At 41.5% G+C, this 25,962-nt stretch overlaps 1 protein-coding gene across 4 annotated transcripts; it reads right to left on the bottom strand.

The window, feature by feature from the left end:
* Positions 1–446: 446 nt before the first annotated feature.
* On the bottom strand, positions 447–25,750 carry LOC108928785 (cell surface glycoprotein MUC18-like). Of its 4 annotated transcripts, none has more exons than XM_018742921.2 (17): positions 25,578–25,750; positions 10,625–10,731; positions 10,194–10,419; positions 9,956–10,026; positions 9,676–9,760; positions 9,113–9,292; positions 8,663–8,790; positions 8,322–8,460; positions 8,038–8,150; positions 7,602–7,743; positions 7,351–7,481; positions 5,630–5,762; positions 5,451–5,489; positions 4,489–4,515; positions 3,168–3,291; positions 2,953–3,064; positions 447–2,245 (listed from the first exon to the last, which is right to left on the bottom strand). In XM_018742921.2, the coding sequence occupies exons 1-17, from the start codon at positions 25,645–25,647 to the stop codon at positions 2,243–2,245; spliced, it is 1,830 nt and encodes a 609-aa protein (XP_018598437.2). In that variant the 5' UTR covers positions 25,648–25,750; the 3' UTR covers positions 447–2,242. The 4 variants fall into 4 exon arrangements, 3 of the variants coding, with proteins under 3 accessions (XP_018598437.2, XP_018598436.2, XP_018598438.2); XM_018742920.2 differs by having other exon boundaries at positions 447–2,240; XR_001965700.2 differs by lacking the exons at positions 447–2,245; positions 2,953–3,064 and adding an exon at positions 4,036–4,171 and having other exon boundaries at positions 3,236–3,291.
* Between the last annotated feature and the right edge of the window lie 212 nt (positions 25,751–25,962).

Genomic DNA, 25,962 nt, shown 5'->3' with positions numbered 1-25,962 from the left:
CTCTGAGAGTGAATGAGGCGGGAGACGCATCGTTCTGCGTTGTGCGCATTTCTTTATTTCTATGCGTTCGCCTCTGCGCTTCTGTCTCTCTTGTGCAAACGTACAAAAATATGAATAACAATGTACAGGTGCCGGCCAACAGCAGGGATTACTTTGCCCCAAGGAAAGTATTTTAATTTAAGGCAAGAAGTTTATTATTGTACCTGAATAAAATCATGTCAGTATTTACCATAATCAGTGTTGACCTTTTGAATGTTCACCCTTCGGGTTATATATGGAGTGGAATGAATGTCGAATAAAGTGGAAAGCGCCATATATTGCATTATATGATTATTTCGGAGTGTGAAATAAGATGAAATACACGAGTTTTTTCCCCTTTTTGGACCACATGGCCCTTGCATGTTAATGGTGCAGTATACATTCAGTGCAAGTATCTAGGAGAGTCATTTTAATTGTTGCATTTTTTTATTTTTAACTTTTACTTTTTCTAGTGGAATTGTGGCGTACAAAACACAGCCATACCTGTACTGTAGCTCATGCGTTTTAATTCGGAGAGGTTAAACACAGTCCACATGAGTCATGACTCAAGTTATTCTACATGGACATGAAATATCCCCTCACGGCAAACTACTGTGTCCTAAGTTTCTGATTTACCTAACTTGATTTTTAAGTTAAAAAAATAATAAATTAGACACTAGAAATGGGGCGAGTTCTGCGACCGCTTCCTTGCCGTATATACATCTAGACAAAGTACTTTGGGATTAAATGATTAAACACTTAGTGTTTAATGTCACGGACTGTGCTGCGTTTGGTGACGATACATGTGAGCTTTGTACTGTGTCTTTTTCCTCTGAGTGGTACACAAAAGTATCTGTACAGGGTTCTAAGGTGCCAAGCACAGGAGTATTTGAATTGTAGCCTAGTAAGGCAGCAAACCCAGGAAACACTAAACATAAAACCACATTGCAGATTCTTTCCAAGAACATGTACTGAACAATATGAACAACATGTATTGAGCAAAAAGCCTACATTATTTATACATATGGAAAAATGGTTAAATCCATGCTGTACTTCACACAGGAGAAGTTTGTATGTGTTCCATCAGGACTGATTAAATATTCACAGACCTTAACTTGACAGCAGTTCACAAAAAAAAAAAAAAAAAAGTCAAAATTAACATGGGTCATTCCTGCATGACTGACAGTGATTTTATGGCAACAGAAGGCCCTTAGAGGAGCACACCCGTCCCCGATGTTGAGTGCAGTGGTGGCGATGGGCTTTGGGGCTTGCAGTGTCTTCCGTACTTCCTCCAGAGATATTGGATTGTAAAAGCAAAGCTGTATCTATGCTTTGAAAAGAAAGATGATGTACTGGAAAGGGTATGGAAATTTGAATATTTTTTCCTACATAACTTTTATATCACGGAGGAGTTTCGAAATAGAATGAACTTCTTTACAGAGCATATTCCCCATCACGTGAACAACATTCTATGTTTTATATACAGTGTAAGTGCTGAACAGCAGATTCATACAGTGAAGGTTTACATTATATGGAACTTTTCTGCAAAATCAAATAAATGATATTTAAAACAATTATGGAGTAAGAATTCCCTAACACTCTGACTACTGACCAACCACTGCTTCTCAGCTCAGGTTTGTGAGGGAGCCAGACATTGAGGAGGAAAGTTTGAGCTGGTTCAGTTTGTTGTAGCAATCATGGGTAAAGAATGCTCACAATTTCCGGCTTCACGCACCGTTTTCCGCCCCTTTGGAATCCGCTTGTTTGGTAGCGTGAGCAAAAGACAGAAGTGGAAATCCATCTTCCAGTCTTCGCAGGCTTCCATCCTGTGAATTGCCATTCGATACCTTCCCTTTCACCAGTACCAGAAGCACCTGAACAGAATTTGCAGAGCGACATCCTAATAGCAGCCAGAGGTGAAGCAGCGACTGCTATGCTGTACACCATCTGAGGGCTTGATTGGTATTCAGTGTAAAGTCTGAGAAAGAATGAACAAAAATGGATGGATACCCCTGCCATGCTTACTCTGCACCAGTCAACAATGTGCAAAAGCAACATCTGAAAGGTTCATTGAAAACTGGCATAAAGGAAGAGTTCAAGAAAGGGGTTGCTGTCATGTCTTGTGCAGGTCCCGGAACGAGATGCTTGCGGTGGCTGCTGTGGTCCTCCTAGGAGCGAAGTCCCATCAACTTCCTCACTTTAGCACCTCGGTGTATTCATCTCTTTACTCCAGGAGGAATGTGTGAGAGGAGGACAAAGCAGAAGCACATGTAAGCAAGATCCCAGGATGATGCTAAATACAGAGAGGAAGGCCAGTCTCTCAAACTCTGCTCAGTTTGTCAGTGTACAGAAACCTTCCAACACCTATAATGCCCACTGACAGTAGCAGTGTTGTGGAAGAAAAACACTGACTGAATTTACAGGAGATATAGCAAATATCAGCTTTTGTTGCATTTTTATCCGATTAATAGAACACATGGAACACAAACAAAAATGCCTATGTTTGGACATACCCAGATATTCTTTATGGAGACTGAAATACAGATTTTTGCATATAAGTACAGTCCTAGGAATTGGTCATTCCCACTTAAGGGTTTGGCAGGTTACTTGTAGTAGCCTTATTCTTATGCTGAGTAATGTATGAGCGTCTTTCTCTCAGGCTAATTAGTCTTCTTTGTGGCATAACCTGAACAGTTGGCCATCTCTCCAGAAACAGATGGTGAGTTATTTCAAGAAATCAAGAGCACCTGTATAAAATCTCAGTGACTGAACCATGTTGTATTCATCTGCTCAACGGTACAAAGCTGCAGTCAAGTACTGATTGAATTTCATGTGATATTTAGTCGATATGAGTGATAATTAAGTCTTGATGTCTGTTTACATTGCAATTAAGCACAGCCTTGAGTTATGACAAGTTGTACTTTCTATAGTTACCTTATCGTTAGGTTGTTTGTCACCGTTAACTCCCTGCAGAAGAACTGTCTCCTCTGTCTTGTCTGTCTTCATTTCCGTGACAATGTCATCTTTATGACCTTTTTCCTTAGTGCTGTTGAGGTAAGGCACAATTTTAGTAGTTATTTACTTAATCCCAAAAAAAGGGACAAAAATGTTTCATATTTCTATATTCTGAGAGAGGTCAGGATGCTTACATGTCCTTTTTGGCAGATCGTCCACAAGCCAGTTTGCCCTTTTTGTACAGAAAGTAAAGCACACTCCCCAGGATGGCCAGCAGAAGGATACAGATGATGATGACAGCAATGATAACACCGTTTTCTGGAGAAGGGCAATAGGAGGTTCAATCTGAATTTGAAATTAAATTGATATTTTTTTTCTCTGACATGTTTTTGAAATCCTTTTAAATCCATGGCCCCTAATCCTGCCACAGATAAACCAATTACGTAGGGTTCTAGTCAAACATCTGCCATGTAGTCAGTCAGCATCTCAATAAAGCATAATTAGTTCTGCCAAATGTATAAGGAATTAATGTTCTAAAGGATGCTTGAGACAGATGTTTTATCTGAGGCAAGTGAGGAATTAGTGTGGTATTAGTGCTCTAAAACCCTGAGAGGTTTTATCTGCATATGTTCCTTTTCTGAAACTCCTTAGCAAGACACTGGGCTGTTAGGGATCTACTGAAGGACAGAGCAGCGCAAAGCACATGGGCTCCCGGGTCCATAAACTCAGGGGGTTTTTCTCCCCACAAGCCAGAAGAGATGGATCAAAAATGTACATTTATGCATTTGGCAAATACTTTTCTCTAATGCAATATACAGCTACAAGTAAATAAACGCATACTGTCCAAGACAGATGGCTTACATACAAATACACCATTATTAAAGCACAGCAGTAGTAGTCGGAGAGGGCTTGTAACAAGGTGCATTTATGCCATTACGTTTAAGTGCATTAGTGGAGAAATTGCATTTTCTAGAATAATTTCTATCAGTATTTTTGACTTTTATTCAAAAGAAAAATATACTTTTACTCCCTCATATTTCTGTCACCCTCTTTAAAGTTTACCTTTTTTATGTTTAATCTTTCCTTAACATTCACGCCACTTCTCCTACAGATCATTAGCACCACTTCCTGTGTCTGCTGGATTCTTCTGTGAATTTCATTGGCGATTGTTGGCTCTGAGTTGTAGTTTTTCCCTGGACTGAGCAAAAGCAACTTCACAGAATGTGACTGACCAGCTTCTTACCTGGCAAACTGTCACCTTTCATTTCTTTTGTACTTACCTGATTAGTCTTATTGGAACACATTAAACATATTAATGTTGAACTAGCTCAAAGATATGTTTTCCACACGAGTTAAGACAGTATAGTTACGCAGTAATAAATGCTAGAGGTTCAGAACATTAAAGAGCAAAATCTGAAGCTAAGAAAATTTCTACATGAGTAGTTTTTTTGTTTAATACTTTGTTAAAAATGTACTTCTATGGTATTTTTTTGTTTCTTGGAAGAGGGTACTCACCTTTCTGGACCTTCTTTGCACTGGTACCTGTCAGTGTCAAACAAATCATATAACCCAAATGACTGAAACAGTATTGGGCCTTGACCGTGATCAGAACACAAGATGGACACTTTTGATTCAGATGTACAAGTAGCAAGACTTATTATCCAATTATTACTATTTAGGTTTGTTTTATTATTTAGTTTAGTTTTTATTTATTCTTTCCTTATAAAAAGCTGAAAACTTCCTCACTTTATTGCTGTGTCTATATTATTTCTCAAAAGTCTCAGGTCTTATAAGTACCTAGCTCAAGTGTGCATGAGTAGCTTCCTTTCTAGGAGACAACTGAACCTTTTGGTTAAAGCTGTGGTTCTTTCATCACTATGATCCCTGCCTATATATATCCTTTGCACGAGTCCTCCATGTGTTCAATACTGGATGACCGGAAGGTTCTGAGAATCCCATGCACTTGTTGCACCTGCAAAAAGCAGTGACTGCTAATCTAATACACCCACTGCTTTTGCTCCTGCAAAACACTTTACTCACGAATCTCAAACCGATACTTCCTAGCATTACATGGACAGCGCTCCGAAGTAATGAGAGTCAGGAGGTGAGGTGAGCGTGTTCACCGGGAGGTACTGTGTAGCCTGCACCTCCCCATGCAGGCTAGTCCTGAATGTATCATCTGTGTATTGAGAAACAAGAAGTTAGTGTTCCTTGCCATGTAAATGTACAAGGCTTGTGGGCAACTGCTGAATGGTGGGTTCAGTGTGTGATGGTTAGTCTTCAATGGGAATGAAACCATTTGTTTACTTTTCATATGCGCTTGTTATAGGTTTAGAAACTGCCATCTGGGTGTATGTAGTCATCGTCACTTTTGATTAAACACCTAACATGCTCGCTAAGATCTGCTCGATCCTTCCCGTCAGTCCTGTGCTTAATAACCCGAAACCCCTTACTGAAGCGGTTCTGTAGCAACGTACCATTGCTGCTGGGCACAGCTGAGGTTGATATCAAGGGAGCTGCAAACCAAGAGAGAAAAGAAATTCTTAACCACGCTTGAAACTTCCACTCTTAATCACCACCTGTTTTTGCAATATAGGTTTTGTTAACAGGAATGCACACGCTCAGTGTTTGCCGAGGTGTCGTCCTCTGTACTTACTGGCTTTGATGCTGAAGGACTTTGCATCCACGCCCCTGTCATTAGTGGCGTTGCAGGAGGCTGTGAGGTCAGATGTCACCCTGATATTCACTGAGCTGCGAACCAAGTTCTCGTCCACCACCTCATAACGAGTCTGACCAAAATGTAGAGTTTAGTTATGGGAGATGCAGTGACATCCATAGAAACCTGGACAAGATTCATCATCACAAAGATCAAATGCAGTTATTGTGTGAAATTCAAAAGTGGATGCACTGTGGGCCTGCAGCTTGTTTCTGAAAATTTGGAAACGGGAAGTTGAAATACGCAAGATACAATTTTCTTTCTAAATTTAATTTTAAATAATTCTAGCAGCAAACACATATTTCATTCTACTTTCACTCATGCCTGTACATTTAGCCGATGAAGAATACTTTCCACTAATTTAAAACAAATCTAATGGGAATCATTGTGACTTGGATTTTAGGAACAAGACGCATACGTAGCTGCAAACGCGTATCAGGGTATAATGAATCTGTCTTTGATGAGAAATGATACGATATCAGGGCACATACATCACAGCGAGACAAATCACACTGAGACGAGTAGTTCAGCAGTTCTCATTCCCTGGACTTTGCAACCCGGGGTTATTTCAGGAGTCAAGATTATAAAGTTAGCCAATTAATTTAAGGAAAAGATCAAGACTGGCACAGAATAAAAAAAGATTAAGATTATTTGCGCTGGAAAATCCTAATCACTGTATTTACAGAATTAACTTTTTAAAGTTAAATCGAATGGAATGTAATATCTGTTACACTACTGCAGGTGAATTTACACGACTAAAACATACCCCCTACTTAAAACATTAACTGCACTCGGAGCTCGCTTCATCTCCGCAGCTTCTTTCCTGAAGCCGTCTAGCACCACAAAACAATCACCTAAGCACACCCCCCCCGAAACCACGTGTGATTATTGTTCTAAATCTTGTCTACAGCCACACTGCTGTCAATTGCACTTTCGTATATTATTTGCACCGTTGCTTGCGTCTGCAGTCCTTTTGTTGTTTATTCGACCTGCACATGGTAACTGTTTTCTATATTGTCACTGTCTTGTCCTTCACCATCTTGTATATTGTTATGTTGTATTTCATGTTTGGCTCCGAACCACAGCCAGTTACCAGTTACAGTTTGCTATATACTGGTAGTAAAGAGTTCTCAGTTCTGAAGGTATAATTTATGATTGTTAAAGGCTTTATTACACTAAATTATTTAATTTATTTAATCCTAGTAATGATGGAATATCCTACAAATTTACGGTAATAGATGAATACTGGAAAAAAAAATAAAAACTGCACTTCTGCATTTTAATAGGGAGAAAAAGCTATTATAATTACTTGTCTCTGAAGCACTGTAGGTATTTCTCAGTGACCAGAAATTATAAGAAGTGCGCAGACAACAAAATTATGAAATAATCTTTCCAGCTGCACTTGAACCTGCCTCCTTACACAAAAGAAATGCCATATTTGCTAGGAGAAATGGTCCCAAATGTCACATTTGTGTGAAATGGGATTGTCCTCAAAACTCGGAACTCTGCAGACAAAACCTTTACAGGAAATGGGGGGGGGGGGGGGGTTAGAACACACTTCGGCAACAATTTATTATTCTGTAAATGGGCCTAAAACGGAGGCGTTGAAGTTTCTTTTGAAGGGCTTGATAATATCATGTGACAAAGGTGAAGCACATTACCCGTGTGCCAGTAACGCTCCAGGTTATGGTGGGCAAAGGCATGCCTTGGGCTTCACAAGTCAGGTTCACTGAAGTCCCCACTTTGGTTTCCAGCACAGCATCAGCATCGGGGTCTATCATCTGTGGCGGCCCTATGGTGGAGGGATGTGCTTAACCCTCGTACTGATGTCACACTTCATCTGCACCATAGCTCTCGGAGTATCTTTGTTGTACTGTTGAGAGTTCCAAACAAAGGTGATTTGGGAACTTACCATAGATAATTAAAGGGAAAGAAGTGCTGGTTTGCAGTTCTGGCAGCAAAGGAACTGTCACTTCACAAATATACTCCCCTGCCATGTCGTACGTGATGTCGGCCAGGTACAGCCGGTTCTCATTACTCACATTCTTCCCATCCTGGAATGATAAGCGGGTTGTGAGCAGCATAGTGGTTAGATATGTTACCTTGCAACCAAAAGGTCCATATTTGAATCCCAGCTGCAGTACACTAGAGAAAAGTACTTACTCTTAATTACTCCAGTATAAAATTAACCTGCTATATAAATGAGGGAATAATTGCAGACTGCTAAGGAGGCTCCCTGCCTTTGGGGGGCTGGCATCTATGTCATGTGATTGTTTTATTATTTTACTATTTCTAATGTTGTTGTAAAGTTTATGGTAATGCAGTAACCACAATGGTGTGGATTATACCTTACACCACTTTATTGTGGTCTCAAGGGATGAACTGGCACTGCAGAAGATTTCTACATCTTGACCCAAGATGAATTCGTGGTCTGTGGGATCCAGCACGGTAGAATTAAGGTCTGCGGGGACAGAAAGCGTAGCAGAAAATATCACTAAAAAGCTATCTCTTTTCCAGAGAAATTCTTTTACAAATAGGGTGTTTGACACCGCATGCAAATATTGTTCCTGAATCTGAACAAGACATAATAAGTGAAATTCTGGTAAGAGGGCTGGTCAGCGATACCACTCACAGTGAACCTCAAGGCTGGTATTTCCTTCAATCTCTTCACCAGCTTCCCAGTCAAGGGAGCGACACACATAGATACCGCTGTTTGTCCGATTCACATTCTCCAGCACCAGAAGACCCATTTCATCAGACCTAACTTCTTCCTGGGGGTAGCACACACATTTCCACACAAAGAGGTGTTTAAGAAGCGAGAGGAAGCAATAGTAGTATTCTGCATCAGCAGGCACTGGTATCCATTAACTTACAAAACATTGTCATGGAATATCTTATCTCTTAACCCTAAATTTACTGTCTAGTGTTAAGGTTTCATGAAGAAAGCTGTCGGACAACAAGCCGGTTACTTACATCCATATGAGTTATGGTGAGAATCGGCTGGGGTTGACCATCTCCCCGACAACGGATCTTCACAGTGTCCCCTTCTTTGACCAGTCCTTCTGGATATTCTTTCCAGACCTCAATCTTGGTTGTTGGGTCTGTGAAACAAACAAAGGAGTATTCATCTCTACACCACTGGAGGAAAGAACTTATTTGCATAGTTAAACTGAAAATACATAGAGAGCCACTGTACTAGCAGTGTATTTATTCATCAAATGCTCTGCATCATAGTAAACTGGCATGTTTAGGCTGTTGAGAGAGCCTTTTGTCCATTCCTTAGATAGATGCATATGACAATAAATATGATTTGTGTGCAACTGGTGAGGTCTGGAACAAACATAAGCGATGTATAGTTTGCTGAGCGATGTGATGTTTGCTTTGTGTGTGATCTGTCAGACCTTGGATGAATATGGCACTCACAGGACACCGGGATACTGAAGGGCTTTGACTCTATCATCTTCGTTGCTTTAGGAACAAAGAAGGAGACCTCACAATAGAACGTTGCATCCTTGTCCTCTTTGGCCACCCTAAGGTGCAACTCGCTCTGGACTGTGTAGAGCCCACTGGACTCTAGTATCACCAGAGGTACTATCATGATCTCTAAGAGAGAGAACACAACAGTAAAACAGTGACAATGCTTCACAGACTCACAAGTAGCAATAGAGCTTTAGGAAATAAGTGTAGAAATTGCTACCAAATACGAAAAGAAAATTATGACAAGCGCATCTCGTGATGGGTGAAGTTTGTGAGTAATCAGGTTAAACTCTTAATAAACAGTCAATAAACAAATTATTACTCAATTATGCTCAGTTGAAACCCAAGCCAGCAACCTTGCTGTCAGTCATCTCATTCATTCACGGCAACACTTCGTGGTACTGTTACATCTATGTTTCCAGTAACAAGTGTTGTTGAATGCAGGCTACAAATTGTTTTTGAGCGATAGCTGTAATGAAAAGGCCTAAGGTTTCTGAAATGCTACTCACGGTCACTTCGCCGCAGAGGAGTGTTATTCCGATACCAGGTGATGTTGGGTTCGGGGTACCCATTTCGGGTCTCACAAGTTGCAATCTGAAATGTGTGGTGGAGAATTACACAGGTGATTAGGAACGGTAGACAGATTCCTTCTGCATTTATATTGTTAATTCTTATTATTTTTATGTATCAGCACAACAGCTCGTTTTTATACAAGTCTTGTACATGACATTCTCATGCAATTCACAAGGCTTCACAGGACGGTAAATATTACTCGTGAATGGTTCTCACCTTTGATGGTTTCTGCTGGTTAACATGGACACCCACGGTGATGGTCTCAGTGATCGGAAATTCTGGTGGCACTGCAGGAAAAGCAAATCTTACTATAAAAACGATCACATATTCTCATGTCTGTTAAACAAGTTTCTTTGAAAGACCCGGTCTAAGATGTTAATTAAATTTTAAAATTCAAAAAGATTTGAGCTTACTCTTCACTGGCAAAAATTGGCAAAATATCTCCGAATCATACCAAACACCTTCAGCTGGGTTTTCCCCTCTTCAATCCCAGTGGAAGTTCCATTTAATTGGCAGATGAACTCGCCCTCATCTGTCAGCTTCACGTTGTTGATGGTCAATATGACGCTTCTGTTGGTATGCCTCACGCTAATGCGATCGGTAAAGTCAGTGTCCAATTCTGCAACACTCCTGTGGCTTTCAATAAGATAGATCCGCTCCCTGTGTCCAGCCTTCCTTGTCTGTCGGAAAGAAACCCACCACAAATACAAATGGTACACTGGCTCTCAAAATTCTGCTTTTAACATGCTTAATGTCTGAAGAAATTTCTTATCCTAACAATGTAATATTTACCAGTTGTGTCTTGGAGAGAGGTACCTGTAACAGAATGCTTTGAACAGCACCATCCTGCTGTTGACGGTGATGGAATTAATGAGGTATACTCACCATAAACCACTCCATTACAGCCGGTAATATGTTGAAAAAACAGGAAATTGTCGCTGTCTCTCCAATGGACACCTCCACCTGTCGCTCCATCTCCACCTTTGCACATGCTGAAAACACACACAGAGTCACTCTAGCAGGTTCACAGCCTACAGTGATCACACAGTGGTTGACACTACGTGAAGCTTCCACAGGCCCTTTCCAATACTACAGACCTTCACCACTATCAGTGTTGACAACCGTCTGCATGTCATCTACACTTTCCAGAGAAACCAGCCTTAACAAGATTACGGGTACATTGCCAAGGTTTTCGCTTGTTTTCTTTAAGCATAGAAGCATGGTCATGCTAAGATGGTGACCACTATTCTTCCTTTCAAAAAAAAAAAAATCACACATTTCCTCAAGTAACAAAACCAGCCCCCTGACAACTGAAATGTTATGCTAAGTTTGCTGCTCTTGGATTCACAATGCTCTAAAGACACTCTTGAAGAAACACTGATAATACACCCCTAGCAAATTGGTATTCAGCTGCTGACACCTCCCACACAGACAGTAAACAATAACAGCTTCCCTCTTTCGCGTGCTTCCACTGAACTCACCACGAGCTAATTGAGTGTGGTGGATCCTGTCCCATTACAGAAATCAAATTAAGGAATCACCACAAAGACATTTCCTGTGCATTAGCAATGTCAGCCTCCTGCTGACTCACAAAAACTCCTCTTCCCTTCAGAAGGAAGGAGGGTGGAGCAAACTATCGGCATGAGAAATGTCAAAAGTGTCACGGCAGATGTTGCTTTGCTGTAACTGTCACCAAGTCAAGACTTTCTTGTAGCAGCTGGAAGGACAGGAAGGGGATATGCAATCATGTCTTTCCCCAAGACATGAAATACTGTAACAAAGTGGAAGTAAAGGTTGCATCTGCACATCCATATCTGTCAATAATCATCTCAACCGTCTCAGAAAGGAGCAGGAGCACTTCACCCTATTTGTTGTCTAGGTAGCAGTTTTTTCCCATGCACACCTACCCAGCACACGGAATTCATGGGAAGAGGGTCATGCAAGGAGGGTCCTGCACTGGGCAGTGGTACCAGGAATATCCTATCAGCAATGGAGCAACGTAGGCACAACTTTCAGGTCGGAGGGTAACAAAGCCACCTGGCAGCGCTTTTCTGGTCAGTTGGGCTCAGTTAGGCGCCCCTGCTGACAAGCTGCTGACAGCAGGGCTCCGACCCACAGCTGGCATCACCAGGGGCGAAGTATGCTTTGAATGATCCTTGCCGCATGGGGCTCCGCTTATAAACTCGGCTATTCACAAGGACATAAAGGGCAGGTGTGTGTAAGTGTGTTTGCAAAGGGTCACTGAGTAACCCTTTGCAAATTGGGGATTGGGCTGATCCCAATCCCAGCCCCACAGCAATGGAGCCCATGTGAAAAACCTCTGGAAAACGAACTATTTCACAAACCTGGATATAGCAGAGGTACTTTCACAAACTTTTTCAGTGCCAATTTGCCTTGTTTTCTTTATTTTGAAAAACTATCTTAACCTTCCTAAGTGCGTCAGGCCACGGTGATGCGATAAGCATGGCTTTTTTTAGTTCATTGTCATGATCTGTAGCAGACGGGTCACAGCTTTGAATTTTGTTAGTGCTGGCAGCCACAAAGCAGACTGTGTGATCATCATGGGTTGGAAGTGTGCCGAGATTGTTATGAACCGGGATGGTGACCTCGTGTCTGTCCCATAAAGTTTACCAGAGGCTTTGGATGTTGCCTGCAGGATTAAGGATTTGGTAACCACTGATAAAAACACCACATACGCAGCAAGACACAACAGGCCCTCTGTGTTTACCCTAAAATTTTGCTAAACATAACAAAATCCTAAACTTGCCTGTGGTTTTTAATGTGCCAGGATCTTTACTCTTACTCATTTTTAACTATCTGGTAAATTTCGCTCAAAGAAATGGTTAAATCAAAATTTTCAAGCTAACTGAATATACAGAACCCTTCAGAAGTTTGAGTACAACTGAGCAGTCAAGGCAATACTTGTATGGGACCAACTGGTCAGATGAGTGAAAGCAAAGTAAATCACAAATGTCCTACATATCTAGGAATCGATGCAGAGCAGGAAAGACACTGCAATTCATTTCTTTCTCAAACTTGTTAATCTAATGTGTTGTGGAAAACATTTTCTAGCAGATATAGTCACACTTTCGACTGGTACTATATGCTCTTTAGTTTACAATGATTGACACTGAAGAAGGATGTGAATGAAGCCACATGCAATATGTGCAGGACAGCCATGGGGTGAACAAGCATTCCTCTGAGGACACTGGTTATTTCGGGCTTGATGGCATAGGGGGCTGAAGTAGTTTATCAGGTGTTGCCAATAACAGAACAGCATGCCTTATCCCTGCCTCCTAACTATGAGGAGTTCGGCCCTTGCAGTCAGCTAACCTGATCCCCAATGCCAGCCGGTCAGGAGTGACCATGCCCACAGGTCAGGTGGAGACTGCTGCTGTATGAGACAGGAGTGTTTAACAGCAAGGCAAGAAAAAAAATCTCCCAGTCCTTTTGATAAAGAGCAAAGGAGTACAGGAGTACAGGAGTACAGGTCCAATCCTCTCATCAGATATCAAATGTAACAGAGTACTTAAGGGTAAAGTTGAACATGATGACAAGTACATTTCCTGACACCACTTTTATTTATCCTGACCTCATGAAGCAAATTAAACAAGGCATTACAATCAAAAGGTTCCAGGCAAGGGCATAAATGTAGATTAGACATCTGCTTATAAATAGTGACCTATTGCACTCCAGCCCCTGTTGCTGCATTGCCGGAGAAGAACATAACCTTTAGTCTGAATAATTGACTTCAAGGGCAAAGGCTCACTGAATGAACAAATGATCCAACAACACCTCATTTTACAAGATCTGCTTGCTTTGCCTCCAAAGCAATTTTCACAGCTTAAAGTATTATGGTACTCCAGCATAAGCCCCCAGAGACTGCACTGAAGGATGACTGAAAATTTAGAAGATGATGAGCACAGAGCCTTTTCTAAACTGTTCATTAAGAAGTCATTCCAAAAATGGCACTACTGGCACTACAGTTCTACAGGCTATTTTAGTGTTGACTTATCTTGTATTGAGGACGATGTGATTCTCATGTGGTCAATAGTTCTGCTTGGGTATTAGAAGTTGTATGTGATCCCAGCTACAGTATTTAGTGCACATGTGGAGTACTTTGCTGTGTAAATCTCAATCAACACTACAGCTTTAATCCTGAAAGCATTGCTGAAATCCAATGAGCCTTTTGGAAAAGGTGTGTGATCAGTTTTGTACACCTAAGGAAACCCGATACTCGGCTCATATTGGTGGAATCCCTAATATCACTGTGCTCTTTGAATGAAGGGAAAAACATCAAATGTGTGTTCCTCAATATAGGCTGGAAGAAGTTGTTTCATGTGTATCTCTACATACCCTCAGATATCATCATTATCATCATATACCAATCTTGAAATCTGAAATATTCTTGGACAGAAGGAGTCTACTTAATAAATAATTATAGCGATCTCTGAGAGTCACTGATGACTTTTAAAGGAGTGCATCAGTCTAGTTCCCACGCCCACGTCAGTGGAGCAATGAGGCACACCTGGGGCTCGGCCAGGACAGAGGCATGAAAGGCTGTGGCAGAACTAAGGCTGATGCAGAACCTTGTTCGCCTCACGCTAACCAACCCAATGGCTCAGCCTTCATGGTTTCCCTGTCCTCTTCCCTGCTCCTTGTTCCCTGACCTCCTCCTGACCCGATTCTGACTCCCTGTCTTTTGGACCTATCGCCTCTTACTCGACCTCGCCTTTGGATTGCCCATGCAACAACGAACGCACCTCGAAGACCCTCGCCTGTTGGATCCTCCAAAAATAAAAGTCGGTTCACCCTGCACTTGGGTCCGTCTACTCATTTCCGGGAAGGAACATGGCACTAGTTCACAGAATATGCTTTAAGTTGCTTTTCCACTGAACTGCTTTTCTATTAAGGACTTTGACTTTTATTCCCAAGACACTTTCCACAAACACATCTGATCTGTTTACAACCTACTTGACCAACGTTAGATCGCTGTCCACACCTGACCCAGACTTGACCACAAGGTTCATGTCTTTCCACTCTTCTTTATTCTATTAGCTACCAGTGACAGGAGCGGCTGAAATAAGAGAGAATATCCAGAGCCCTAGAATTCTATGGATCAGTCAAATCAGTTGTGTCATACAGCATATCCTCCACTCTTCTCTGGGCATCTTTTGGAATTATATCCTAGAATGGGCAAGTATGATCTATGACATGCCTTTAAATGCACCTGATTTCCTACGTCTACTACAGAAGCTACAAAGACCCAGCGCAACCTTGACGCTCAAACTCTCCCCCTGAGCGTGTTACTATTGACGACTCCGTGGGCGCTCATTGCTCCTAGTGACTTCCCACTCATTTCCCATTCCCATGTCATTCACAACAGTATCCCAGGGGTTTTTCCCTTGCTCTTTGTGCCCAAAAGCATTGAAATCAAAACAAACTGGCATCTGAGAAGTACGGGAAAGGCCAACAGGACCATATTTTCCCGCTGCAGAGACTGTGACAGACGAAGAAAAACATGCAAACTGCCATGAGAACTGCAGGATGTGCAAGGGAAATGAGGGGCCTTGTTCAACCCAAATGACTTTCAGCTCTGAAGACAGAGTTCGGATAGTATTTTTCAAGACGTATTTGCATTAGCCAGGCCAGCTCAGGCTTTTTTTGGTCTGCTCTAATACAGGAATGAATCACCATCATGCTGCAAAAACATCATTCTGCAGTCAGGCATTCCAAACACACTCCAGGTCAATTGCACAGAATGTATATTATTTTAAGTAGACAATAACTATCCTTACAGAAATCACACACTGTCTTCAATCACCTTTATGAAATGATTAGTATGCTAATGAAATGGAATCATCTCAGTTCTCAGTCTATAAACCAAAGCGAACTAAAGAAAAGATCAGCTATCTTGATCTGAGCCAAAGCTCTTCTTTTCTGCATTCCCAACGTTATGCAGCAATGAATAGGTCTGATGTGATGGTATCTTTTTATAATTGCAAAAAATTCATCTGGTTTAGCGTAAAACACAAAAGACTCCATCTACCATGGAGGTCCTGTCTGAAGAGAACTCAAGAGAAATTCTAATAAACATGTCTTTGTTAGGTGAGCTTCATTTGCTTTAGGCATGGATAAAACATGAAGGAATGGAGATACATGACAAAACAAATGTCAGTTACTTGTTTTTCCAGCAAGCAAGAGAAGACATAGAAGAGACTTGCAACAGGCATAAAGGCCATGCTGGACCTGAAAGCATGCTTTGTGTGAATGACTGATGATACGCTGAGGTATCTATGTTAGGCAGGTTTCTACCCTAGTGCCAAACCGCACAGGCCTTGAAGGCACTGCGCAAAGAAGTGTCAATGTGAGATACAAGGAAGAGAAAACAAGGCAACTTTTCTATTCAAAGAGGAAATGATGGCGCTGAGAAATCCATTTCACCAGTCTCAGTAGAATGAGGACAGTGGACAGTTTTCTCAGCTTAACCGCCAAACTCCTCAAAAGTAGTTTTTCTACTACAATTAATTACTAAATTATCTTGCAAGGGCAGAGATGTTCAGTCTGAAAACTAACTATAAAGACAGCATGTGTCTCCTACTGTAGTTTATACTTAAAAATGTACTGGAACAGTGAGTTGCAAGGGAATTAGCAGGTGTGCGACTGCTTTTCATCAATGAGGATTATATTTGTTTTATTATGTTTGCTGACGGGCTGAAGGTGTGTGTTTACACTTGAGCACCGTCACTCTAGCTGTCAGCTGTGGCAACAGATGGTCACACAGAGGGTGGACTTCAACCCACTATGCCCTCACCTTCCAACCTGCAGGACGCAGCGCTCAATCTCAATTTTTGAATTCCGTACTTCGGGCCTCCTTGGCTCCACTGCCTCTCATGAAACTCAAGGAGGACGTCGGAGGTCTGCTGCCGAATCCCTAGTTCAGCATGTCACAGCACTATTTTTCCAACAGGACCCATGAAAACTGTATATAAAGACAATTTATAGTCTGTGCTAAATAACTGTGCTGAGGTTATTTCTTGCAAGTTTCAGGCTCTGCAAGGAGCTGATGAATGTTGCATGTATTGGAATGGACCGTGCTTATGACGCCGTGATATTGGCTGGAATCATCTGGACAATGGGGCATCTGGAAACAGCATACATTATTGAGCAGCATATAGTGTTTAGGGCTGGGAAGGAATTCCCTTTCAGAAAAATTCTAAGTGATCTTCCCGACTTCCCCTCTTAAACAATAAACACTGGTTCCCACTGGGACTCTCCATCCCCTGCCCAGGAACTAAAAGCTGTGCACTTATGCGCCCCTCCCAGACACTATTGCTGTCTTTCAACGATTTATGTGGACCCTGCTGTGGATGAACACCACTTTACACTACGGCACCTGCTCCTGTGGCCGTTCTGTAGGAGTGACACTGCAGGATTGTGCTGCTATGTATTTTCACAACAGGTATACAGCATAAATCAGTAGCCAATCCATCACAACCTCCGCGACATTGCATATATCTAGCAACACAAAAATACTATAAGCATCATGTAACAGCAACATTGTGTAATATTATTAAGTGATTCTTTCAGTTACTTTGACATAGTCACGTATGTGTTCTGATTTGTCAAAGAAAACAGACTTCATTTAAACTGTTGATATATTTTTGAAAAGACACTGTGGAGTGTGGTTTATCTTTCTGCAAAGTATCAGGATCAGATGTTTTGACTGGAAGGTCAGCTAACTGACCTTAGACCTCTGACTCTGACATTCAAATGTTGGCATGAGCTTTACAGTGCAGTACCACAGCAGAAACTGAGTTAAATTTTTTGCAGATGTAAAGAATGAAGTCATGCATTATAAGTACATGGGGAACAACGTCTGGTTTGAATGACAATAATTCAGATTTGTGTCATTTCTCAACATAGCCACATGGTATAGAACCATGCAGTTGAAACACAACTGATTTGCAGCTGATAAAAATAACTTGCTTCTTACAGCTTGATTGTTACGAGAGGGTTGCTGGGTGCAGACAGGACCTGACTCTTTTGTAGACAATTATTATTATGACATTGCCTTGCTCTGGAAATATTTCAGAAAAGGGCAATCATTACAACCCACCAAAGCTGTTACAGTCCTGCACAGCAATTCCAGCCCTGTTTGTGCTGTCCTCTGAGTCTGCAGTGTGACCCAGTGCACTGAGTATTATAGTATTCATAGGAGAAAAATCAGCATGATGTACTTTTTTTGCTTTGTTGGTGATTAACTAGAAGCAGTAAAAAAAAAAAAAAAACTGCACGTGCTAATGATAAATTGGTAAATTGGTAAAATTACATTTTACTTAAATCTGCTTTAATGTCTCCATTTATAAAGGGAAACTGATTCAAAATGAATTCAAAATCACACCATCTACAGAGCTTTTTTCCACATTTTGAAAAAAGTTCCCATCAGCATATGACAATAATAATATGGTGATTAACTTTCACCATGAATCACTCCCACTTACAGTTTACAAATAGCCTTTTATGAAAACTTAAATTACAATCATTGTCATCAAGATGCGCAAGTGCCTCGGTAATTTTGGTCAGAGGTGTGATTTAATAAATGAGGGCAGATTGCGGGTTGTTTTATGGAGTATGATTCACTGTCAAAACCATGGGGTTTTGTTAGCCACAAAAGCAGTGAGACATTAGCCTTAACTCAGTTTTTCAAGTCTGAAGCTGAAACTGCAAAAGGGGAATTTTCAGATCACATTTTTCATCAAAACAAAACAAATACTCAGTCATTTTATTTATTTTTTTTAATTTTGACATCTGTATGTAAACCTGGCAACAAAGACACAGGAGCCTTCTAAACTGCTGAAAGGGAAAAATATGTAGTTATCTTTTCGAGGCTCATGTTATATATAGCATTGATCTGAGTACAATGGCAGAGAAAACACTGCTACTGTATTGCTTTTAATAATGGACTCAAAAAGGATCTTCACATTTAATATGGAGGTCTGTTGTGTCGCTTGTACTTGCTTAGTTGCAGGTCTTCAAAACCCTCTATCTGGAGGAGAATCGGGTAAATCAAAACATACTGATGTCTTGGGGGCGACAACATTTTAATGTTTTTTGTTACTTCAGAGATGTATTTGCTTATTATGAGGGTTTCCACATATCCCACAAGATGTGCTTAGTCTAAATACATCACCTGCTGTGGGTTCATGCTGCTGTCAACAGCCTCTGGGTGGGACTCTAGTTTAGCGAGGTTTGTTTGTATTGCAGCTCAGTGCGAAAGAGTTGGGTCGTGGCCAATGATGCTGAGCACTAGGAAGGTGAAGACATGTTTTGTTTCTACAGTTTTTGTTGAGAGGCATGAGTAAACACAACACTAAGGGAAAGACAATGATCAGATGGCCTTTCCCAGTTTCCTTAAGAACAAAGAAGGTTAAAGGAAGTTTATATATTTTAGAACAGTGGGAAATTCTGCTGAGGGGATAGGATGACTGTAGGTCACTGAGGTGAAGGCAGCAATTACCTTCCCACTGGCTATATATGGTGGGAATGCCACGCTTGAAGGGCCATCACCACACTTTCAAGACACTTTCAGTGAAAACATCACAAATTTTTCAGTTTCATCTGCAGGGTTAATTTACATTGTCAATAACAAAATGGCAAGCCTTTATTTTTAGATAAACCACAATCCAAACAATTTAAATTACTGAATAAATCCCGATAGTAAGTTTCAGCAAAACGGGAAAATTTGTCAAACATTCAATGAAGAAATGCCATCGGAGAGTATACCTGCTATGTTGGAATGCAAAGAGGACCATTTCCTTATCAAAAAAGGAAGAATGATGCCCAAGAAATATTACATGAGGAAAATAAACTATCCACAGTGATCTTGGCTGTTGCTCATTACAGTCTCTCTACATTGCTTCAAGCTCCTCATAAGCAAAGGGTTTCCCAGACCAAAGCGAAATTACATGTGGTGTAGTGGTGGTGCTCACAGACCTCCATCTACTGTTAAAAATGAAAAAGAAGCCTCAACTGCCCCCGTGTGACATTTGTGGGATTTGACGGGTTCACTGTGGTCTCCATCTGTAGGTAAGCAGCATAAGGGAAGAGGGGAAGTCTTGCATTTAACGTGCCAAGATGAAGGAAACAAATCTTACTGTGATCTTCACACAAGTGGCACTCCAGAGTTTCCCACGGTTTCGTCACGCGACAAAGGCAAGGATGCTGTGTGTAGCACGAAAAACCCAAAGCTCAGAACACAGATTCTTTTTACTTGCTTTCAGTGATGATTTTATCAATTTTGGCAGGTTTTTACAGCTCTTATTTGCATTCATTGAGTAATATATTTGCTTCAGTATATATTTAATTAAAATGCCATTTATTTGGTAAAAGCCATTCTTCCAACAGAACACCCTCATAATGTTACTGTCATGGCTAACGGTCACAAAAAAGCAGGTGGTTTTATTTAGTGTTCTTACATTTTTATCAGCTACATTAATACTGCTTGACACCCAATTGCGTTTAGATGATAAACAAAGATTCAGTCTTAAAAGTGCTCTTGAAAATATTTAATGGCTTGTCTCCCACTCTATCTTTCTATCTCCTTCTCAGTTTCCAGACAAGGAAGAGAATGAAAATTGAAGGGATGGAGAATGAAGTTGAATTCTTTTGTAGAGAACATTGAGTTGGCGGGTAGCACAAAGTCAACAGCAGAAAGCGAGCACCATGTTTGGTAACCCAAGGAGTTACAGATGGTGGTGAAGGAGGTCGGGAGCGTGAGCTTTCTGCCACGAGGACTACGTCTCTCTGATGTCCACCATGCCTTCGGTGTCAGGTGTGCGCAGCTGTTCCGAACAATGCTTAAAGAATATGGATGTTTGGTTGAAGTGAGGTAAAATGCTTTCACTGGAGAGGAAGCGACTGTAAATTATTTACAATTTGTCCAACAGATTTCACTAACATCAGCAGAGAGACACTGGTTCATAATGGCAATATGACCATGTGTCATGTGTCAAGTAAATCTATTGCGGAGCGATTCAGGAAAAAAGTGGATGGTATACAACTCCGGTAGAAGCCAGCAGCCTATAATACACCAGTGCGAATAAGCTTAAAACATACGTAGTAGGAGTACGAATAAACAGTGATTGTGTTGGCTAGGAAACAGACGAACCCTGTCCAAAGCAGTGTGATTTAATGTTGATGAAATGTGTAATTAGTGTAGATGTAGCAATTAGGCTGTTTTTCCTCAGGAGCAAAACTCCATTGTGTTGCCGCCCCAAGAGAATTCACATCACCTTTTCGAGCATCCGCTGGCTGATTAGCTACAGCCAAAGCAATAAACAAAACACATTTTAAGTATTTGTGATAAATTTAATAGCATTATACCAAATAAGTATTATTCCATTTCATAAACTGCATAGAAACCACGGATAATAAGTTATTTTCATCGCTGGAGTTCCTGTGGTGACACCTGTAAGCCTTGGTGTCGCATCATTCGTGACACTCATGTACGCTCTCATCTTTGCTTCGGCGTCGTATGTGTTGCGACACCACGTATACGCAGCCAGAGCAAGTAATGGGATAGGAGTGATTCAAGCTGGACTTTTGACCTGAAAGGTTACAGGTTCACGACCCAAGAACTTCCACTGCACCACAACCGCCAAAAAAGTCTCAGATTGGTCAGTTCCACAATGCAGCCGCCCCGTGTTGTGGGTATGGCAAGAAATGGGGTCTTGTTAGACAATTATATCAGCAGCAAATTCCAAACATTTCCTTTGTTTTCCACTGAAGACTTCAACAATGTTCTGAAAAACTATGCCTTGAAAATGCATTTCAATTCAATTCAGTTCAATTCAATTCAATTTATTTTTATAGAACGCTCTTCTCACACTGTGACACAGAGCACTGAACAAAGGCAAAAGGGCAAAGAAACAAACACATCTGGCAAAGAAAGAAAGAAAAGTGTTGACTACAGACTGGCATAACACATTTCACCCCATTAAATTACTGACACCATTAAATTACTGTGGCTGTTTCACTTGATTTACACTAACAATTACAGCAGCAATAAATAGTTGTACAATAGAGGTACGCAACAAACTAGTTATATTTGAATCTGTTTATTGCTGAAAGAATTAACTGTATTCTCTGAATTGTAAGTCCTTCTGGAGTAAAGTGCCAACTAAATGAGTAAAAGTACATGAAAATGGAATGGGAAACATAAAAACCTGGAAACTTTAACCACTGAAGTTTGATCGAACTATAGTTTTACCAGGATAATGTGCTTGGCTCTGTATTTGTTCGGTAAGGTTTGGATACATTTTTATTTTTAAGTATTTAACAACTTAGGTCAACCTTAAATGCACCAAATTGTAGCTTTTTAATTACAATACTAAAGCCACAGAAGCGAAAGTGACATTATTTGCAGACACGCATGCAGTTTACAAAGGCTCGGTGTAATCATAACCCACCAGAAAAGACAAGTTTGCGCTGGAAATTTTAAACATAACATACACCCTTAATACTCATACACACTGTGGTAGGAAAAAGGAATATTGTCCTGGGGAGGGTCACACCGAGGCAGGCAAGCAGGTAGATGTTTATAAACACAGGGGTGGGGTTGTTACGTCCACTCCAACATACCAGCTACGTTGTTGTACGTTGTTCCTCCACACTCTAACCCTATTTTAAGCACACACGCCCACGCCCTTAACCGAAAACCGTTGCAATCTCACTGTTAGGGCCTTCTCCTACAAGCACATGCTTCCTTATTTTAGAGGAACAGACTTCATACACACAACGGTTCAAACCGTGTATAAAGTTCACATGATTACTGCACAACAACTTCATGTATTACAGAAGAGAATAAGTAAACAAAATTTCATTCCACAACACACTCACTGACTGAAATCGCTTGTCCCGAGCGGGGGGGTCGCAGCGAACCGGAGCCTAATCCAGCAACACAGGGCGTAGGGCTGGAGGGCGAGAGGAGACACCCAGGACAGGACACCAGTCCATCGCAAGCCACCCCAAGCAGGACTCGAACCCCAGAGCCACCAGAGAGCAGGCACAGGCCAAACCCGCTGCACCACCATACCCAGAACCTTAATGATATATTTTAATAATTACGTTAGAAAATTCCTTGTCTGTTTCAGTAGAAAATCCTTTAAATTAGAACCTGAGATATCAATGGTCTGCAATAATATGCCAAGCTGTGCATAATCAGTGAGTGGTGGTGCATAAACTGTACACCTAAAGGATTTTCAGAACTACCTTAATCAGTTCAAAACAGACAGGCAAGCACTTCGGGAAGTCACATCGATAAAATATGTTCTCATCAGTTGCCTATTTTGATTTTCTCATCAGCTCTCTACAAGCCTTGAAACATGCCCTCTGCAACCGCTGTCTGTCAGAGATTGATGAAAAGACCCATATGGCTAAACTATGTGAGTCATATGATTGCCTTGTACATCCTATGGTGCAAAAGCACTACATTACTTTTCCAGACAGATGAAACTATACATTTGCTGCAGTATCCCAGGGGTTGAGTAATTTATGTAATATCCAATCATAAATTAACCAACACCTGTCCTGGTGAGACAAAAGCTCATATTGCCACAGAGATACCTAGTGATGACAACTGAAAACAAAGCAACAATTGGAAATTAGCCAAGCAGAGATTATTCAAAGGAACTGAAACGGTAACACAAAAGTAGCATAACACATTTACATTTACATTTATTCATTTAGCAGACGCTTTTGCCCAAAGCGACATACATCTCGTAAGAGTACAATTTATGCATTACATTGAGAGAAGGAGACATAGCTGCAGACATGAAAGTCTCAAGCAAACCTAGTTTGTTCCCTACCACTTGCTGCACTGAGGTTCATCGTACAAGTAGGTGCGTAAGACACAGACAAATCCCGATACCCACACCAATTTTTTTTTTATTAAATATTATAAGATACACAAATGAGCAGTGCAATACCAGAGTAATGGCTGAATAAAGGTTGTATCTGGGCAAACAGATATACACAATAATTAGAAGTCAAGCCAACACATTATAATTTGCAAGTAAATGTACAAACAGCTTATCAAGGACCTCATTCGACCCAAAATTCACCAGAAGACACACCGTTAATCTGCCAGGTTGGTCAGGATGGAAATGAGATGATAAGACCACCAATACAACAAAGACAGGAATGGGGGGTCGGGAAGAGTGTTGGGGGGGTGGAACGTGATGTCAGAAATCAAAGAGGGCAATGAGTTAAAGCTGGAGGTGAGAAGAAGGACAAAAAAGACCACGTGGGTCCTCCGCGTTTTTGAAAAAATTAAAAAGGATTCACAAAACGTTCCACAAAAAACACCATCACAACCGCACACAACCTTACTTTCCTCAATATCAATCCCTTTTCACTTCATCACTTCAGCTGACCCTGCAGGCAATAACTGAGAACAGAGGGCTCTACTTCACATACAAAACCTTCAGTCAGGGCCAGTCCTACCACCCTAATTATGCTATAATTATAATCTTAATAGTGACCAGTTTGTATGCTCATACTTATGTTTTTCTTACTTTCAGTTGCTTGTCCTCGTGAATTCTGTGTCCCTGAGCTCGGCAACGTTTTTATGAAAGCAGGCACAGTACACCGACAAAACAGATCATATTTAACCAAGGTCCCGTGGTGTGTTTGATATAAAACACAGATATGCCATTGAATTTACTGGCAAAACACAAACCGGTTGTATGTCTTAGCCACTACCTACTTAAAGTCGTGTTCTTACACACAGCAGCGAAACAAGCTTTTCTTGTGCTGTATAACATGCTGAAAAAGAAAATACAGTACACTCTCTTTCCAAAACACATCTGTTTACTGCTTGCTGACAAAGTCTCAACTTTGGACACTTGGTGTCTTACACACGAAATGTCTTTTATTTAGCATTTGCATGGTGTCTTGTACATCACATACAGAAGTGGAACATCTCGGTTGGTAGTGTAGTGGTTAGAGCAACTGCCTTTAGAACTGAAGGTTGCTGGTTTGAGCCTCACTTCCAGCTGTAGTACCTTTGAGTAAGGTACTTACCCTGCATTGCTCCAGCTGTGTAAATGGGTAAATAATTGTAACCACCTTGTAAGTTGCTTAGAGAAAAGCATCGACTAAATGTAAACACGAGAGCCTTCATTCACAAAAGTGGTAAGGTTATAATTTATTAAACTGTCACCTACCAAGACCCCCTGTGATCGGATGTCACAACCAGTTAGAGCACAGATTTAAAAAGCCCTTCTTCAGACAAATAGGTAGAGGCAAAGTCAAAATAATACATTTCCCTTTCTTAATAAAATAGCATGACCCTACGCTTAGTCACAGTTTATACATACTTACATTTCAACAACTTTTCTCAGAGTCATTTCCATACATACAAACTCCAGAGTTTGTTTGCATACATAACTGATTCCTAACCTAATCTGCGGCTTACAGAACCAACTTCACGGTCCTTCGCCCGTACAGCGCTGTATCCACTTAGGACATCGCCACGCAGGAGCGGGATTCGAACGTGGACCCTTCACGTGGAGCAATGACAGCTACAAACCAGCCGAAGCCGAAGCCGAAGCCGACGCAGCAGCGCTCAGCGCTGCGGACCCCACCGCACTACAAGCCGCGTCGCGTTCCTCTCCATCATCATCATCATCATCATCACCATCATCACCATCATCATCACGATCCGCTCCGAGTCCGAGTGAGCCGCGAGCGCTCCGCAAACTAAGTTTCCGCGCTGAGAACGGCTGAACGCGAAGCCGCCTTTTCGCGAGATCACGCATCCGCGGAGTGCGCCTACCTTGCCAGCAACAAGCCGAGAGGATGAAGTAAAGTCCTGGCAAGATGAGCGCCGTCCTGCCGAGAGCCATGACGATGATGTTTCGAGCGCGTAGTTATTGTGCCGTCGCACTCGCAGGAGGAGAGCGGAGCGCGGAGTCGGTATTGGAGCGTCAGAGTCCGGCGCGGAGGGAGAGGGAGAGAGAGCGAGAGAGAGAGAGAGAGAGACGCGCGACGGCCAGTCCCTGCATAAGTAGCGCGTGCTGCCGTGTGGGCCGCGGGGAAATGGGAGGGGAAGGAGCGCGAAGCCCTTGGAAGCGTTTACCGCACACGGAATGAAACGTTTCGCGAGGCTGCGGCAACACCGCACACACACCTAGGCAATTTCTTTGTATATCTGCGGAAAG

The sequence above is a fragment of the Scleropages formosus genome, chromosome 10, assembly GCF_900964775.1.
Source record: "Scleropages formosus chromosome 10, fSclFor1.1, whole genome shotgun sequence".
NCBI lineage: Eukaryota > Metazoa > Chordata > Actinopteri > Osteoglossiformes > Osteoglossidae > Scleropages > Scleropages formosus.
This window is presented reverse-complemented; position numbering and strand designations above follow the sequence as displayed.

Bases quoted from the DNA above. Each gene is read 5' to 3' on its own strand.
- LOC108928785 (XM_018742920.2), bottom strand. From the start codon at position 25,647: ATGGCTCTCGGCAGGACGGCGCTCATCTTGCCAGGACTTTACTTCATC. The intron at 10,027-10,193 runs GTATGATTCGGA...CTTTTCCTGCAG, and splicing joins AACCCAGCTGAAGGTGTTTG to TGCCACCAGAATTTCCGATC. The intron at 5,763-7,350 runs GTAATGTGCTTC...CATTTTGGTCAG, and splicing joins GGAGCGTTACTGGCACACGG to ACTCGTTATGAGGTGGTGGA.